The sequence below is a fragment of the Suillus subaureus genome (assembly GCF_016647635.1).
Source record: "Suillus subaureus strain MN1 chromosome Unknown BJ212scaffold_375, whole genome shotgun sequence".
Classification (NCBI taxonomy): domain Eukaryota; kingdom Fungi; phylum Basidiomycota; class Agaricomycetes; order Boletales; family Suillaceae; genus Suillus; species Suillus subaureus.
Window position 1 is genome coordinate 1 of NW_024538931.1, and position 16,320 is coordinate 16,320.

Sequence of the window (16,320 nt, forward strand, 5' to 3'; positions counted from 1 at the left end):
CGTAGATTATCCACCGGAGTTAAGATTTCTGTTTATGATTACATTCACTGCTTATTTTTTATTTGTGCGATCTGGATTCGAAGAGATACAAATCAGTGTTGCTATTGGAAAACGAACGGCATTTTTGAAGTGTTCGCGTCTGCTATATTTCTTCAAGCAGAAATTCTGTCCCTTCCGAATCCCCGAATCATAGCCATTGCAGGAAAATCCGCTATCCTTTAGAGTGGTTTACAACACGGGAGAACCGGGTTGGGTGCGAATTATTTATGTTACCGATGAGTCTGATACCCTGCTAGCTATCATTTAGACCTTTCTCGGTTCCCTCGAACAACTTCAAGCCCTGAGCAAACACAGTCCGGATCACTCACGTCATTCACAATGAAAAGACCTCAGACTCTGCTCAGCTTAATGTCGTAGTCATCATATATAACGGCTTCAACATATCCTTACTCCCCAGCTGCATGCTTCTCTTCCCTCCTTTTTGGACTTCGGTTTTGTCTGTTCGATCTTCTCCTTGTCACGTCTTCGACACGTTGACTTCTCGCATTCTTAGTGTATTAGCAGCTAGCTCTCCTTTATTAACACTTTGTAACAAATGCAGGCCTGATAATATATATTCAACCCTCCAAACAGGTTAGGACGTAGGCCCGCAACGCACTCACTGCAAAGTTCAAACATCCGATGACAGCTTCCATTAATAAATTAGCGCTGCCGGCCCTATATCGTCCTGCAAGCTTGATATCTGAAGGTACATGGCGCGCATATCCGGCCACCACGAACTTGACACTTCAAGCAGTGGCATCGTGAGAGGACGAGCTTCTGGTGACCGAGCGGCGCAGATAACACTATGCGTTAGCACCTCCAATAAGTGGGAGTCACAGGTGCAAAATCGCATTACTCAATTACGAGGTACAGTCTAGTATGCAAACAACAGCAGCAATCCCAATAAAGGGGGGGGGGATTTTCCCAAGGCAGCGCTGTGTAACACAGCACAGAGTAAAGGTAATTTACCACCGTAACTAAACATGCAATGAAAGAAGAAGTATGCGTGAATGTCTGCTGAAGAAAGAATAGAGTAAAACGGCTAGACTGAGATAGATTCTGTATGAATAATGAGATTTTAAAAATTGCTGTAACGATAATTTTACTTACATACACAGCGCGGCGGGAACTCATCAGCGATCGTAAACGTGCATAGGTTCGTATGCCAGAGATGGCGCCTATATGGTGAAAATATCAGCGTTGAACGTGATCCGAATTCACAGACACACACCGAAAGCAGTGAAGAAATTTCCTGCGACCGATAGCGCAGATGGATCCCCAGGTGTCTTCAGTATGGCGATTGTCGATATGATCGTATAGCCAGCGGCTGTGACGATCATGCGGTTTAACAATAGTTCGCCCAACTGGTGAAACTCGCTGCTATCATCTGCTGCTGTGACTCTTTCGAGCTCGGCCCAGGTGGTGCCCACGATAGAGAGGCAAACTGACGCAGCCACATGTCAGGCCTTCAGGGATTGTATATTTCAATCGCGCTTACCGTCTGTAAAAAAACCTTGGCGATTGGCAAGTTTAAGCCCGGGATATGAGTCGTCTTGTTGGTACATTGAGTCTATGCCGTCTTTTTGGGACTTGGAAAGTAATGATGGAGACATTGAAAACCAATGTACGTAGGATCCTACTTATATAGACAACAGCAATAAATTATATTTTAACCTGGCTTCAATGGTAGCTGCAACATTTTGATATATTTGACATATGCGGTTGTCCATGGCGAAGGTTTTGTCCGATTTGCACCTGGATCTCGATTGCATACTTGTTCCTTCCTAATATGGTAATTTGTTTGGCGTTCAGTTGTGCAAAGTACCACTGACGCTTTAAGTAACATTTTTACCATCCTCTGACACCACACACTCGTTCGTTCTGGCACCCGCACGCTGAGCATAATCGCAGTGCTGCGCCAAAAGGTTTTCAAAAATCTATGTACATTACTTACTACAAGACTAATTACATCCTAATTCTTGTTCTCGGACACATGGTCAATGGATTGCTTCTCAAGATCTCACTCGGTGCACCCATCACCACATTCGAATACATACAGGTACAAATTTGAATGAATCACATATCGGTACGTAACACCGCTCACATAGCAAATCCCCGACTCCAGATCTGCAGATTTACGGCGGAGCAGGATGAACTTCCCATTCCCCAGTCCTTGCACTGTGTTCCGCGGGAATGGTAACAACACGTTTTAGCACCACTCTAGCAACGGCAGCGGTGCTAAACGCGGCACTCAACTCGTGCACCCTCCAACATTGTTGCCCGAGCTTGCTGGAACCCCTGATGCACATGCGCATTGGCACGGGCATGAGCGCTACAACAAGACACTCTGACCTATTTTAGTATACGGCCACGAACAGGCTTCGCGGTCATGTGTTCTTTATCACCTATCTTTTTGCTTATCCAGAATACCCCACTTCACCGCATCAAACACCATTCTTTTGTAACTTTTGTTGCGCTCGTCCTGTTCCGGTGACTCAAGGCACGCTTTATTTTATGGTCGTCACGAACAGGCTTCGCGGCTGTGCAATGTGCCCCCTTGTATAAGGCTACCCATCATATTATTTTATTCATTGATTGATGTACTACACGCTAGGATACAAACAATACAGCGTCTGAATGAGGTTTGACTGCCATGTTAGCAACAGGAAGCACATTTACCAGAGGTGGGTATTCTCGCAACGAAGGAAGTCAGTGAATAATGATACCGATACTGATATTCTCAAGCAGCAGTTCTCAGGTAAGGAGACAGCTTTGGTCAGCACCTCTGCAGATGGAAAAGGCAAGTGCAGTGTTGGGTTACGGGGTCGAATGCTGGTAATGAGAGCAGAGGTTCACAGCTGGACTATCAAGGACATGCCTATTCCGCAAGGTCATTTTAAAACAGCGGTCGATCTCAGTGCTAGTGTACAGTGTAGAACACAGTGATCATGATGTACCGTTCTCATATCCTCCATTGCACGAGCCCTCCTGCAGTTGCCTTTCTGCCTTTTCCCATTCAGCAACAGCACCACCTTCACCTTTACTTTCCCAATGCCACTGGTCTATGATCTTCTCTTTCAGAACCTCCATCTCCTCTCGTCCGTTGCCTCGATCTGTCCCATCATAATAACCAGGTGCGCGAAAATCGTACATCTTTCCTGTACGTTTCGATTCACATGCTACGAATTGAACGAACGGGAGGCGGACGTCCTGGTATGCTTTCATCGCAACGGGCACGTTATCTAATGTTGTGAGTGGGTGTGCAAGAAGGCGACCAAGGACAAAAGCATCCTTGATACAAAGAGATGAGTTTGCATGATCTCCTGAATGAACATGCCATACCTCGATTGCCTGACCAGCCCCAGCGCCACAGTAAGGCGTCATGGCATGGGCCTATATACACGATCTAGTCAAATGATTGTCGTGGTAGCAAAAAGAAACCCACCGCATCACCTATCAGCGCAACTCTGTCGCAAGTGAATAACGGTAATTCATTTACCACGTGAAATGCCCATCTTGAAGGGTTTTCGAAACACTGCGAAAAATACTCATGAGTCGAGGATAGCATAAACGACTCGGCCCAAATTACGTTCAGAAGGCGCTTAGCATCAGGCTCGAAGTCCTGATATGCTTCTTCAACTTCTTCTAGCGACACATCTGAAACCCAATGACCTTCAAAAGGTGTGCCAGCTTTCTGTTCATCAGAAGCATATGCTGCGACATTGATCTGCGTTCCTTGCGAAACCGGATACGAGACGATGTGCTTTTAAGCGTTCGTCAGCAAGTAGGGACCAGTTGATTGTGATAAATTACCTTTCCCTTCCCGCAGAACTACGAAATAAAAGTTATTCCTGACAATCCTGACCGCTTTCTGAGGACTTACTATAATGAAATACTTCAAAGCTACGTTATTTGGATCCAATTCCGAGAGCTTCTCCGCTGGAAAGACGCTACGATAGACAAGCGTTCCAGTCCAAGATGGTTGAGTATAGTGCCTTATCTTGCTTGGGTCTGCGGTGTCTGGGCCTATTACTTCGAAGAATGTCTTCCGCATTGATGAGTGGAGACCGTCTGCCCCTACTAACACGTCGGTGGTCGATGTGCTGTCATCAGCGAAGTAGAGGATGAGTGATCCTGGTGATTGCTTTTCATATTTGGTAAGCCGTTTATTCAAGTGGACAGTGCATGAGGACGAGATGCTTTGCTTGAGAATATCAATGAGATCCTTGCGATGCATATTGGATCCCGGCCTAACTGTGAGAGGTCTTGTCGTCTTCCTACCCCCAGTTCGAAATAATGGAGTTCGCAGACACGTTTTGAAGACGTCAAAACCACCATTTGGGGCATTAGACTTCCTTAATCTCAGACCTGTTGAAACGGACCAGGTTAAACGCGGTTGCGACACAGGTTCTCGAAACAGACCGTAGCTAGAGGAAGGGTGGGGGGATTTTTCATATAATCCGAGTTCCACCATGACCTCCGCCGTGCGTCGCGAGACTGAAATCCCAGCCCCAGCGGTCGCGATGACATCGCGCGCTTCGTATAAGTCTATGTGAATATCACGCCCTGCGAACTTGCCAATCGTGATAGCGAGGACAAGCCCTCCTATGCCTGCACCACTACATAGGGAGTTTAGTCTGCGTCCCGTTTGTGAGAAGTTATCCGATTCACCAGATTGCTACTCGAAACTTGGGAGTGGAGGATGAGAACAACATTGGACGTGCGTTAGCTGAATTGGAGTAGCATAGTAGGCTGAGTAGCCATGCGACTCCCGTCACCCCGCCTGGTCGCGCTATTTGAGTTGTGTAAATTCTCCTCGCAGGCCTTAGGTGTAAAAGTAAATGACCTTGCCACTTACGCAGTTAGTACATAGTCTGATGGCTTTATGTACTTCTCGATTTCTGAATTGGATTCCAATTGCCCTCATCGCATGATATGCACATATGCAGGCACCTTGCCGGGGCCCTGTTTGAATTGGACTTATCAGGCATAAATACGATTGTGCCCATAACTTAACCATCGATCGGAGAAATGCTGCAAATACATGGTGGAGATCGTTTTGCCTGTTGATCGATCACGGTGAGTATTTGCAATGTGCACCAGGAATCTACTGACAACGACAAACTTCAGCGCCATCTCAAGTAACGAAGGAGAGACGTTAATGAAGAAAAGACAGTAGCGGGGGTGCAACGTTACCTTGAAGCGAAGATGGAATCTGGGGTCTTTTCATTATGAATGACGGACTTTGTTTGCTCAGGGTTTGAAGTGGAACCGAGAAAGGTACGAATGATAACAAGACACCATAATCAGAGCTCGTCAGTTACTACTTAGTACGAGCTTCGCACTTCGTCGTCGTTTCGACAAAGTTTTCCTTATGCTATGGCAGATTCGCCACATGATATAGTCTTCTTGAGTGGCGTGCAAGCATGTGCAAGTACATGCACACAGGATCAGACCCTGAAACAAATTCTTCATTCGGACGCGTTTGATGGGTTCACGACTAGCCAAACAAAGACACATAACACGTCGGTTAAGTGGATTTATTATTTCATATAAAATCTTCACGCGTGGGACACCACTCAAACAATTCGCCTCTTTTCTGAATTCGCAACCCAGCATCACTACAATGGCTGTCTTCGTTCAGCGCCCAGCACCAGCCTTCACAGCTACCGCAGTCGTAGAGGGTGAATTCAAGGAGACCTCCTTGTCCGAATACCTGGGCCAATGGTACGCGTCTCATGCGTCAGACATTCGTGAGAGGAGTGGCTAACATTAGCAATTATCTGCAAGGGTGATTCTTTTCTTCTATCCCATGTAAGGATGATCTTTCTCCTCAAGCGTCATATTCTCACCATGGCTGTCGTCACGCAAACAGGGATTTCACATTCGTTTGTCCAACTGAGATCTTGGCTTTCAATGATGCGCTTCCTCGATTCAAAGCGCTGAATGCATCCGTTCTCGGTTAGTTCGGAATTATTTCTGTGGTCTATTAGACGCGTTCTGACGGTTTTATAGGTGTTTCCACGGATTCTCAGTATTCACACTTTGCATGGGCGCAGCAGCCGAGGAAGCAGGGCGGCATTGGACCTGACCTCAAGCTACCTTTGGTTGCGGACAGGAACATGACAATATCCAAGGACTATGGTGTCCTCATCGAGGAGGAAGGCATTGCACTGCGTGGTTTGTTCATCATTGACCCCAAGGGTATCGTCAGGTAGGTTCTCTATAAATCCTGGACCAGTTTGGTAACTGACAGACTGTTGACAGGCAAATCACTGTTAATGATTTGCCCGTTGGTCGATCTGTGGACGAAACCATTCGTCTTCTCCAGGCCTTCCAATTTGTGGTACGGTTTTTTCTTTGTATATCGTAACGTTTCACTGCATCTTTTGCAGGAGGAACATGGAGAGGTTTGCCCTTTGGGCTGGACTGAGGGTGATAAAACCATCAAGCCGGACCCTAAAGGATCTATGGACTACTTTTCGACAGTGGATGATGCGGCCACCAATGGTCATGCGAACGGGCATGCCAAGAAACGTCTTCGCACAAATTGATAGATGGGTTTGCATGACTGCTAGATGTGATTACGGTCGACACTTCTCGTGCAGTTAGAACACCAAGGTAGACTTTCGGTATCTAGCCGTTTAATTTTCGCATACATATATCTTGCATATCACTATACATACTTATATCCTGTTATGGTAACATTTGACTTTCAACATTCTGAAGTTCACCAAGCTCGACGAAATGAAGTCAGATATAATTGAAGCCAAATAGATAAATTTCTACTCTAGTGTATCTGGCCAACGCTTGACTATCACTCCCTCCTGTGAAACCAGACTCCACACAGCCCAACGTCTGCCTCTAGCGATGGATCCGGAAAACAAAACTGAATGTCACTCAGCGTAGAACAAGCTTTCGTCCACATTTTGGCATGTGTCCTCTCTGTACCTGAGCTCACAAACTCGCTTGATAGAACAACGCCCACAGGTGAAGTAATCAACATCGAGGAAAGGCCAGACGAGGGCGTTGTGGGAGTATTGGATGATGTAGACAATTGAAGGGATCCAGACAATGGGGGTGTCAACAATTGTGACTGTCTGGAACGAAATGGTGTGGTGATCTTGAGTGTGCGCAGGCCATTAAACCGCGAGATGATTGCATCGATGATGCCATATAGTATCTTCGAGCAAAGCGTCAAAATCAACGATTCTTGAATTCAGAAAATATTACTGACTTCGGCGGTGTCATCTTCCATCCAAAGCACCTCTACTTCCAAAACTGTGAGGCCGCGACTATTGGCAGCGCCGCTACCCGACAGTATTCCACCAGCAGCACCCAAGAATTTTTCCACTGTTCGTTTGTCCACTTCGTGAGTGAAGACTACATCCAGTTTGGAGACACCTTGAATCGCACGGAGGAGTACAGCAGGCCGCAACCCTGTGTACAGCGTGGTGGTGACATCCAAAACAACAGTTTGGAGCGCTTGTCCCAGTAAGGAGCATATTGTCATCATGAGTCGTGGAGGAGCATGTAGCTGAGAGAGCGATGGCAACATGGTTTCTCGTGCGAGACCAGATGCAAATATGGGTTGATTGAAGGAACATTCGGGTAATGAGGGATTCTCGACGACGTTAGGAAAGGCTAGATATTGTAGGGAGGATTGATTTCTGAGGAAATGTAGAATGTCGATGATTTGCTCCACAGAGATTGTGTCATCAAGGATGACCAATGTCTTCAATCGGAAAGAAAGAAGAGGCGACTGCGAAAATACTGGAACAAATGTCCGTAGCGTAAGAGATTGCAAGTTCGACATATTATGCAACGCAGTCGCGAGATCAAGAGATGGTATAAGATGGCCGTCAGATGACGTCGTTGCTGGCCAAAAGTGACACGAGAAAGATTGGACCTTTGCAGCGAGAGACGCATGGGTGGCAAGGGTTCTACAAAGCTTTTCAACTTGTGGCTCTGATATCAATTGGAAGTCGAGTATCCGATATAATATGTTACGCGACGCGTCGCAGAGTTGAGCCGAAACAAGGGCAATACGCGGCAAATCGAACTTGGGTAAGAAAGACAGAATTGTCTCTAACAGCTCCACAGGAAGGCGCTGGATCGCAACACCTGCATGTGTTGCGTGTTCTGCAAACAATCCTGCACAAAAATGAACAGATTAGTTAATAGAACGGGCAAAGACTTGAGCACGCTTGCCTCACCTCCATTTTCATTTGACCGCTCTAGATCGCTGGGTGATTGTAAAGACTCCATCAAACTGGCTCTGCGTCCCAGGCCGCTGGGTCTCCTAATTTCGTCTGGTGATGCAGTAGAGGAATCACTAGAGGATCGGGGATATGTTGCAGCGGCATCACGAATGAATCCAACTGCTCCATGGCCGCCCACGGGGCTAGTGTTCTTGGACAAAGTTCTTTTGCGAGGGTTGAAGAGGGTGGTGACGCGTTTAAGAACACGACTTGGAGATTTCTCCTGGGGAACAGCACTATCTGCTGCAGCGTTTCTTCCTCCAGCTATGTCCAAATCAGAAGATAGCCTTGACGGTTCCGCAGAGCGTCGAGAGAGGAAGTGCATGATTGAACGTTGAGTTAGTTCGGACTTGAGGAGCTTATAAAAGTCAATCTTGTAGATGGGACGTTGATGGCCATATTAGAGTAGCTGCAGAGTTATTTTGAAAAACTTTCAGCCTGTTCAGAACAAAGAAGCTGCGGGAATAGTATAGAGTCGTTCTCAGGTGCTGCCGTATACAAGACTCATATATTGCCCATAAATCATATATATGAACGTCGATGTCGAGATCTCTGAATCAAGCTTAGAGCCGCGCTGTCACGGCCTTAACTCCAGTTCGACTAGCAGTTCAACGTTCAACAGTACTTGTAATTGCCAAGATTCTTGACAGCCACTCGTGATTGACACAAACGTTCTCCAGAACTGAATCGCTGGGGTGCAACTTGTAATACCTTCAAGGGTCCGAATTGCACAAGTCTTTCAAGTACCGTTCATGATTGATTTTAACGATTGAAATATTGGTGGTCAGTTCATCGATGGGTTTCACATAGTGTGTGAAGACTCGGATTCTTCGTCATTTACTAAATTACTTCTGGGAACACCGGTGCACGTCATCCAGAGGAAACTCGGAAATTTAACCAAATACCTACCACATCATCGACGTAATCATTTGCTTTGCTTCTGGTTCCTCCCGTCTCTTCTCCTCTAGACACCGTTTGGCTGGTCTGTTTTAACTTAATTTTGTTCTCTCCCATCAGCTCCTACTGGTAAGCGTCCTTGAAGTCTTGCGCCTGGAGCCGCAATACTCGAAGTGAGCGGCAGATGACTTAGAGCACCAATAATAACCTTCTTTACTACTCAAAACTCCGTACGTGAATCAGACTGGTCCGAGTCCACAATCAAGTCGTCAACGCAGTATCAAACCTTCCTGCCAATCTGGGACTGCCAGTGACCACGTTGTATGCTGTCACGACTCACGGTGGCCTGCCGGTAGTGCACCAACTCGTGGGCAACTTGAAGCTGACTAGAAGGACGTTTTGGTACAGGGCAATACCGTACTACAATTTATATCATCCTCCTGCAATCTCAATCTCGCACTAGTCGATTCGATCGTCGTTTGGGTGTCAACTTGGACCTACTACCGTTAGTACGCATTTGGATGAGCTTACTTCCCAAATGCTAAGGTACTATATCGTGAACCTGTGGAGACTCGAGTCAACTCACCCTGCTTCTAGGTACTTGTTGGCAGCATTTCGCTGGTTACGAACCTTCCTTCAAGTTAGACTCGGGTCGTCAAGGAACTTGGATGGCCAATCATCCATTGCTAAACCCGACCGGGCTCGGGTAGCCTGGATCAACGCAATGCAAAAGTTCGATGCACTAGATCAGAACACAGATGCATTATCGGCCCCCAGACATGTCCCCACAAGGCTGATTAACATCTTCACGGGACAAGTCGAAGCCATCCAGAATGATACCACGAAGCGCTACGTCATTGCATCCTACCTCTGGAATCCAGACAGATTTACGGGCACTTCAGAACACTATTCTGGCTTGTGGGACGACATACCCCAGGCACCCACATTCGACGATTGGTTCCGTCTGACTTGCCTCATGCATCCAAACATCGTTCAGGCAGTTGATGCAGAGGAAAGGGAGTTGGATCGTTTGCACTGCCCATCGGAAGTGCCAGCAGGGCTATCGCGGGAATATTTACGAGAGATATTTTTCCTTGTCGCCAGGGAAGCCTTGTTGATGGGTCTTGAGTATGTCTGGATGGACAGCATTTGCGTCAACCAAGCGGATCCAGAAGATGTCGCACGTGAGATACCAAGGATGAGTGACTATTACAGTAATGCAGCTTGCTGCGTTGCTGTATCCGAAGCGCTACGCCGGCGCTATGCTACCGCCGAAGGCCCTTCCCAAGATGACGCAGGGCCAGAATCCAGAAGCGACCAAGCTTGGCGCAGGATTATAACTTGGATGAAGGGGTATCATGCCAAACGGGTCTGGGTCTTCCAAGAGACGTACTTGGCCAGAAAAGTTGTAGTCCGCGCTAGAAACATCCGAATCGACGCCAATGAATTGGTCAGGACTAGCGACTCGGTTTCGCCCCGCTCTCGTATCCTTCTCAGCATAACGAGCGACGAATTTCCCATTTCTCTCCCAATATCAAATTGGGATCGCCCAATGTCACCTGAACTCTGCTTGCAGTACTGTCGCAAGCGAGACTGCTCGTTCCTTCATGATAACGTCTACGGCATTCTTGGCCTATTTCCCTTCAAAATTCGCAATTCACTCCCGGTGGATTATCAACTTTCACCAGGGATCATTCTCGCCATATTTTCCTACTTGAGAGTTCGAGATGGGGATTTATCTGCTTTACTTACGCTCCAGCACGAATTCTACGAAAGGGACGAACCCGGTCTCGGCGTCTCGTGGTTTCCTGCGGGCTTTGGCTGGCAACCAAAAGATATATTTGGCGTTACGCCGCATGCCGAACTCTTGTCTCATGTTGACCCTGAGGGCATACTGCACATGTCTATGTACCATCTCGAAGTGGAGAAAGTTGCCACAAGCTTGAGTTTCGCGTCGATTGCGGTAGAGCATGATGATCTCAATATTGAGATCCATCTCATGCCACGCTATGCCGAGCTCTTCCGTAAAAGGCCGCCTCAAACCGGAATATATATTGTTGGGGGGATATTGGAACCCTCCAATAGCGGGCGCGAACCTTCTTTCTTTGGTCCGCCTACCTTGCGACAGCAAATCGCAAGCAAGGAGCGCGAGGAAAGAGAGAGGTTCTTGAATCGGAAAGCGAAAAAGGGCGAAGTTGTACTGGCAACCTTTGGGGAACAGAGTTGGTCGTTTGACGATGTTCCCAATTGGTGGTTCTGGCTTTTACTGGCAACGGATGATGAGGGAAAGACATGGAGAAGATTCGGAATAGCTATCAGCCACGAAGTTAATACTAGCTCGATCGCACGAAAGAGATTTAGTATTCGGTAATAAAGATACAGACTACTACTGTGTAGATCATTGTGTACTAGATGTGCACTAGAGTTCGCACATTTTTGGCGCAGCGTCTATTACTAGATGGTCACCAGAGTTCGCGTTTTTTTTGCAACAACAATAACTCCTCAACGTCTAGGCCAAAATGTACAACTAGCCTGATGTCGAAAATACAATGCCTGCTAGTTTTTTTCTTGAGATGTGAAGAGTTGAGTCCAGCGGAGAGTTACCGTGCCAGTGTAGCAGAGTGGGATTGTCTCAAGAGTTCGCGTTTTTGTCACACTATATCACCCTGCCGTCGAACCATTTCACACTCCACACAACTGCGTATACACCAGCATCAACGCGTGTGTTCAGTGCCACATTTCGGCACAGCGAAATCTCAATTCATACATGCTGCACATATGCATCATTCTATCAAGAAAGTGGTCCCCGGAGTATTTATTTTAACATGGCCCATGTACAATCCCCATGTACCATTTCAGAATTTTCCGTGATGATATGACTGCTGGAGTGTGCATTCTATGTGTAAAACTAGCCTCCAGCACCATAAACTGAGCCCTGGCACGGGAAGCACTTGGTTTTTTTTCACCAAAAAAATATGACAATGTGTATTATGCTGGGGAGAACCTATGTGTGATGTACATAAGGATTCTGTGTAGAATTGCGTGTGCTAGAGTGAAAACGCGAACTCACGTGACCATCTAGTAGAGCACATCTATGGGAGACTCGATATTTGACTTTGTTAGGAATGGAAGGGCGTAAGTACTACTAACGCGCTGAAATGCAGTGTTTTGGATTATCATATATTGCTCTATGTAGAGTCGAGGCGGAATTAGGATGCAGATGCTGTGCCTGATACTGCAAAACTTACAGGTTTTCACTTGTACAGCCCAGATCTCTCTGATGACATAGTACTACAGCATGCACAGCAACCTCATGGCCTCCTGTAATTGGACAAGCGCCTGCTCTTCCTTGAACTGTATCCCACCACCATCCAGCAGTCTTTCCATAGACTGAAACATCCATTTATCCTACCATCGCACTTCGGGAACCTTGGCAACTTTGACTCCAACAGATTCTTCAAAACTTTGTATGTTGTCCCTGGAGATAATCATTGCCCAGATGATTTCTAACTGCACCCAGCTAGTACTCTCAACTTGTCCATTTCATCACACAGATCACAACCTCTGTGAATGAGTGAGGAACAATGTTGGTTTTTCTCACTCTCATTCCTCTCCTGGTTTCTGACCTTTGACAGTTCTTCCATCATTTGAAGGAACTTGGGCGAGGCTGTCCCAAGTTGCTGTCAAGGGTGCTCAATATAACTCCCATGAACATCAGCCCCATCCAAAATGTTTGGATGGGACCTGGGTGGATTTCCTCAAATACATTTACCGATTACTGGATGAACAAGAGAAGAATCAACTTATATGGCTGCATGGCATGGCAGGCATTGGAAAGTCTGCCATCATGTTCACTGTAGCTGAGAGGATGAAAGGTCTAAAAGTGACAGAAGAGATGAATGTTGAAAAGCAGCTAGCAGGAACATTCTTTTTCTCACACAAGCACACGAAATGTTGCATGGCTGGATATTTCTTTGCAACACTTGTCTACCAGCTTGCCAACAATTTCCCCAGCATTTGGAAGGATGTAAACAGAGCTATCCATGATAATCCCGCTCTACTAGACCCTGATGCACCTCTCTGTGACCAGATGGAGGCTCTCTTTCTCCAACCTCTCTGGTGGCTTTGATCCAGATTGCACAAGTGTCCCCCTTTGACATTTGTTATTGATGCCCTTGATGAATGCACATCTGAACCTGAGCTTACTGATCTTATCCTTTTCCTTGCACAGGCTCTTCATGAGCCTGATCTACCCATGACACACATTCTACTCACCAGTTGCTCGGAATTGCATATCTGCAAAGCCTTTCAGAATAAGGAGGTGCAGCCATTGTTGTGTGAAATACCTGTGAAAACTTCTGGGGAAGGCATTGGGACCATTGTCTTGCTAGACAGCACCAATGTTGACAATGATATCTATATATTTTTGCAGCATTCCTTTGAAGAGCTAGCAGATAACCACCCTGATTTCCTGCAGCCATCAAGGGATCAACTTGTGAAGCTGGCAAGCTGAGCAGGCAGACATTTCATTGTGGCATCTATGATGATGAAGTTTATTGGTGATGGAGACCATGATCCCTGTGATCAGCTTCACCTCATACTCAAGCTATCAAGTGAGCTGTTGCCAGGAACAGAGGTGTACAAGCTGTATGACTATATACTGAGCACATGTGCAGACCCTCAGCAGGCATACATGTACTTGTCCATCATTGCTGCCCTTGCAGACCCTTTGCTGATATCACAAGTCTCAAAACTTCTTGGTCCTTGCCTGGGCAAGAATGTCAAAACATCACTAATGCAGCTATGGTCTGTTATGGATATTCCTACCAACACCGGTCTTCCCATAAATATTCATCACTCATCCATTTGCAATTATGTTTCCAACCCCTCAAACTGTAGCCTCCTTCAAGTGCATGATATGTCTTCACCCCATTCCCTACTCACTGATTCCTCTCTCCACTTGATGATCCATGAGATTCCAGAATGCACAGCCCTCTTAGATGTGCTCTCAGAACTGAAGAAGCAGAGCCAAGCTATGAAAGCTCAGGACCCCCATAGATTAAAAGATTCATTAGCCTTCCTTGTTCTGCCACCAGAGCTGCTGTCAGTTCTCATCTGTATGTTATGGCTTCAGGGAGATTGCACTTCAGATTCACAATCTTGGCTGGGGACCATGGATGGGCGTGCCTGGCTGCAGACCAGGAATGGGAGAGACTGGCTGCAGACCCAGGCAGGACAAGACTGGTTGCAGACCCATGCAGGGCAAGACTGGCTGCAGACCCACAGAGCACAAGATTGGCTGCTGTCATATCCCATATGCCAGATATAGATCCCATCATATTCCCACGCTTTCCAGACCTATTTCTGGACCCCATATCTGATTCATTCCTGGATCCCCTATCCTGTCCACCCTATGCACATTCCATCCAGCAAGACATCCAGACTTTACCTCCTCTTGGATTCTGGACTACATCCACCACCTCACATATCTCAGTCCTGTTTCTGCCCTGCCTTCCGGATCCCCAGATCTCCAGTGTCTTAATAACTGAGGGTCTTATATAAATGCATGTAAAATGTAATGACACCACAATTACACTGGGATAAGACTTCTTGCCAGTCCTCAATTAACATGGTCTATGACTTTTCTTCTTTCATGGTAGATAATGTGTGAGTTCTTGGGAGGCTTGCTAAACCAATCAATGTGATTAACTTAGCTGGAGCTTTTGTGTTATATCCCAACTTATAAACTTGTCTAGGATAAACTGTCTAGACACTGGAACGTGGTTCCTTGTTAAGATAATTCTCTGTAGAGACTACAGTCTCAAATACGAATACATTGACCAAAGACTGGTTGGTCAAATAGGCACAAAGTGGTGAGAAACTGGTCTCACAAATGAGCAGATTGACCAAAGCTCGTGTTGGTCAATATCAGATAACTAGGTGAGAAGCTGGTCTCACAAATGAACAGATTGACCAAAGCTCATGTTGGTCAATATCAGAAACTAGGTGAGAAGCTGGTCTCAAATAAACCAAGTTTCTATCATAAGAAACTTATGTAATCTCAAGGGAATGTCTTTTCCCTGCACTTGGTACTTCAAAGGGGCTTTTCTTTGTAAGCAACAATCTTCACAGTGAGTAGCTCAAACTGAGATTCAAATGATTGCAAGTGGGAGATCCTATTTTTTGGGGGGGGAGAATGGGCCCTCCTTATATACATTTTGTGTGGGAATATTATGTAAGTAAAAAAGCGGAGCAATGACATCAGAAGTGGAGCAGAATATTCAGAAAGTGGAGCAGAACATTCCAGAATATTCCATAGGTAGAGTAATGACATCAGAGGTGAGTCATTGTGGAGCAGAACATTCTAGCAAGTGGAGCAGAACATTCCAGAACAAATGACATCATCATGACATCATAACTTTCAACAGAATACTTGCAGGAGTATCTGTGGAGCCATATGACATCATTATGACATCATACCCTGTAGGTACAATTTTGTGAAGTATCTGATGAGTCAGAGCATCCCAATAGAAAAATAAATCAAGGAAATACTAGAGAAAACAACTCAGAAATAATAATACAATAACAAGACACAAAACACAGGCTTTTTAGATAGGTTTTTGTTAGGCTTTGAACTTTTCTCTATGGTTTTCTCTAGCCAAAGTGAATAAGCCAAAGGCAAGGCAATACCTTAACCTTCTTGCTTCACAATATCACTAGGTCTTATGTGATTCCCACCTCACAAATGACTTTTCTTCAAGATATAATAAATTCATGAATCACAGAGGGGAAACTGAACTATATGACCAAGGTTTGAAACCAAGGTATGGGTTGACTAGCCTGATGCCTAAGCTAACAGACTTTGTCTTTTAGGGGGCTACCTAGTAGTCATGTCCATGCATGATTCCCAAATCATGCAGGACACCAGACCTCCGGATATTAACTGTACTATCTCCAGACCATTCCCATCCTCCATCCAAGATCCTGCACCTATCCCCATTTAGGCATCTCCACCTTTCCAGTTCTCAGTTATCTCTGTTTCCATCTTGCTGATTGATCCTTGTACTAGTTTCATCTCCAAGTTCATTTACTTATGTTCCATCTTACTTACCAATGTGTT

At 45.9% G+C, this 16,320-nt stretch overlaps 1 protein-coding gene across 1 annotated transcript; it reads left to right on the forward strand.

Moving 5' to 3' along the window:
* Positions 1-14,829: 14,829 nt before the first annotated feature.
* On the forward strand, positions 14,830-16,019 carry BJ212DRAFT_1592555 (uncharacterized protein; the record flags this gene model as incomplete). The annotated part of the gene is made up of 6 exons (XM_041342529.1): positions 14,830-14,867; positions 14,957-15,073; positions 15,267-15,312; positions 15,368-15,435; positions 15,629-15,687; positions 15,859-16,019. The coding sequence occupies 6 exons, from the start codon at positions 14,830-14,832 to the stop codon at positions 15,918-15,920; spliced, it is 390 nt and encodes a 129-aa protein (XP_041185137.1). The 3' UTR covers positions 15,921-16,019.
* Between the last annotated feature and the right edge of the window lie 301 nt (positions 16,020-16,320).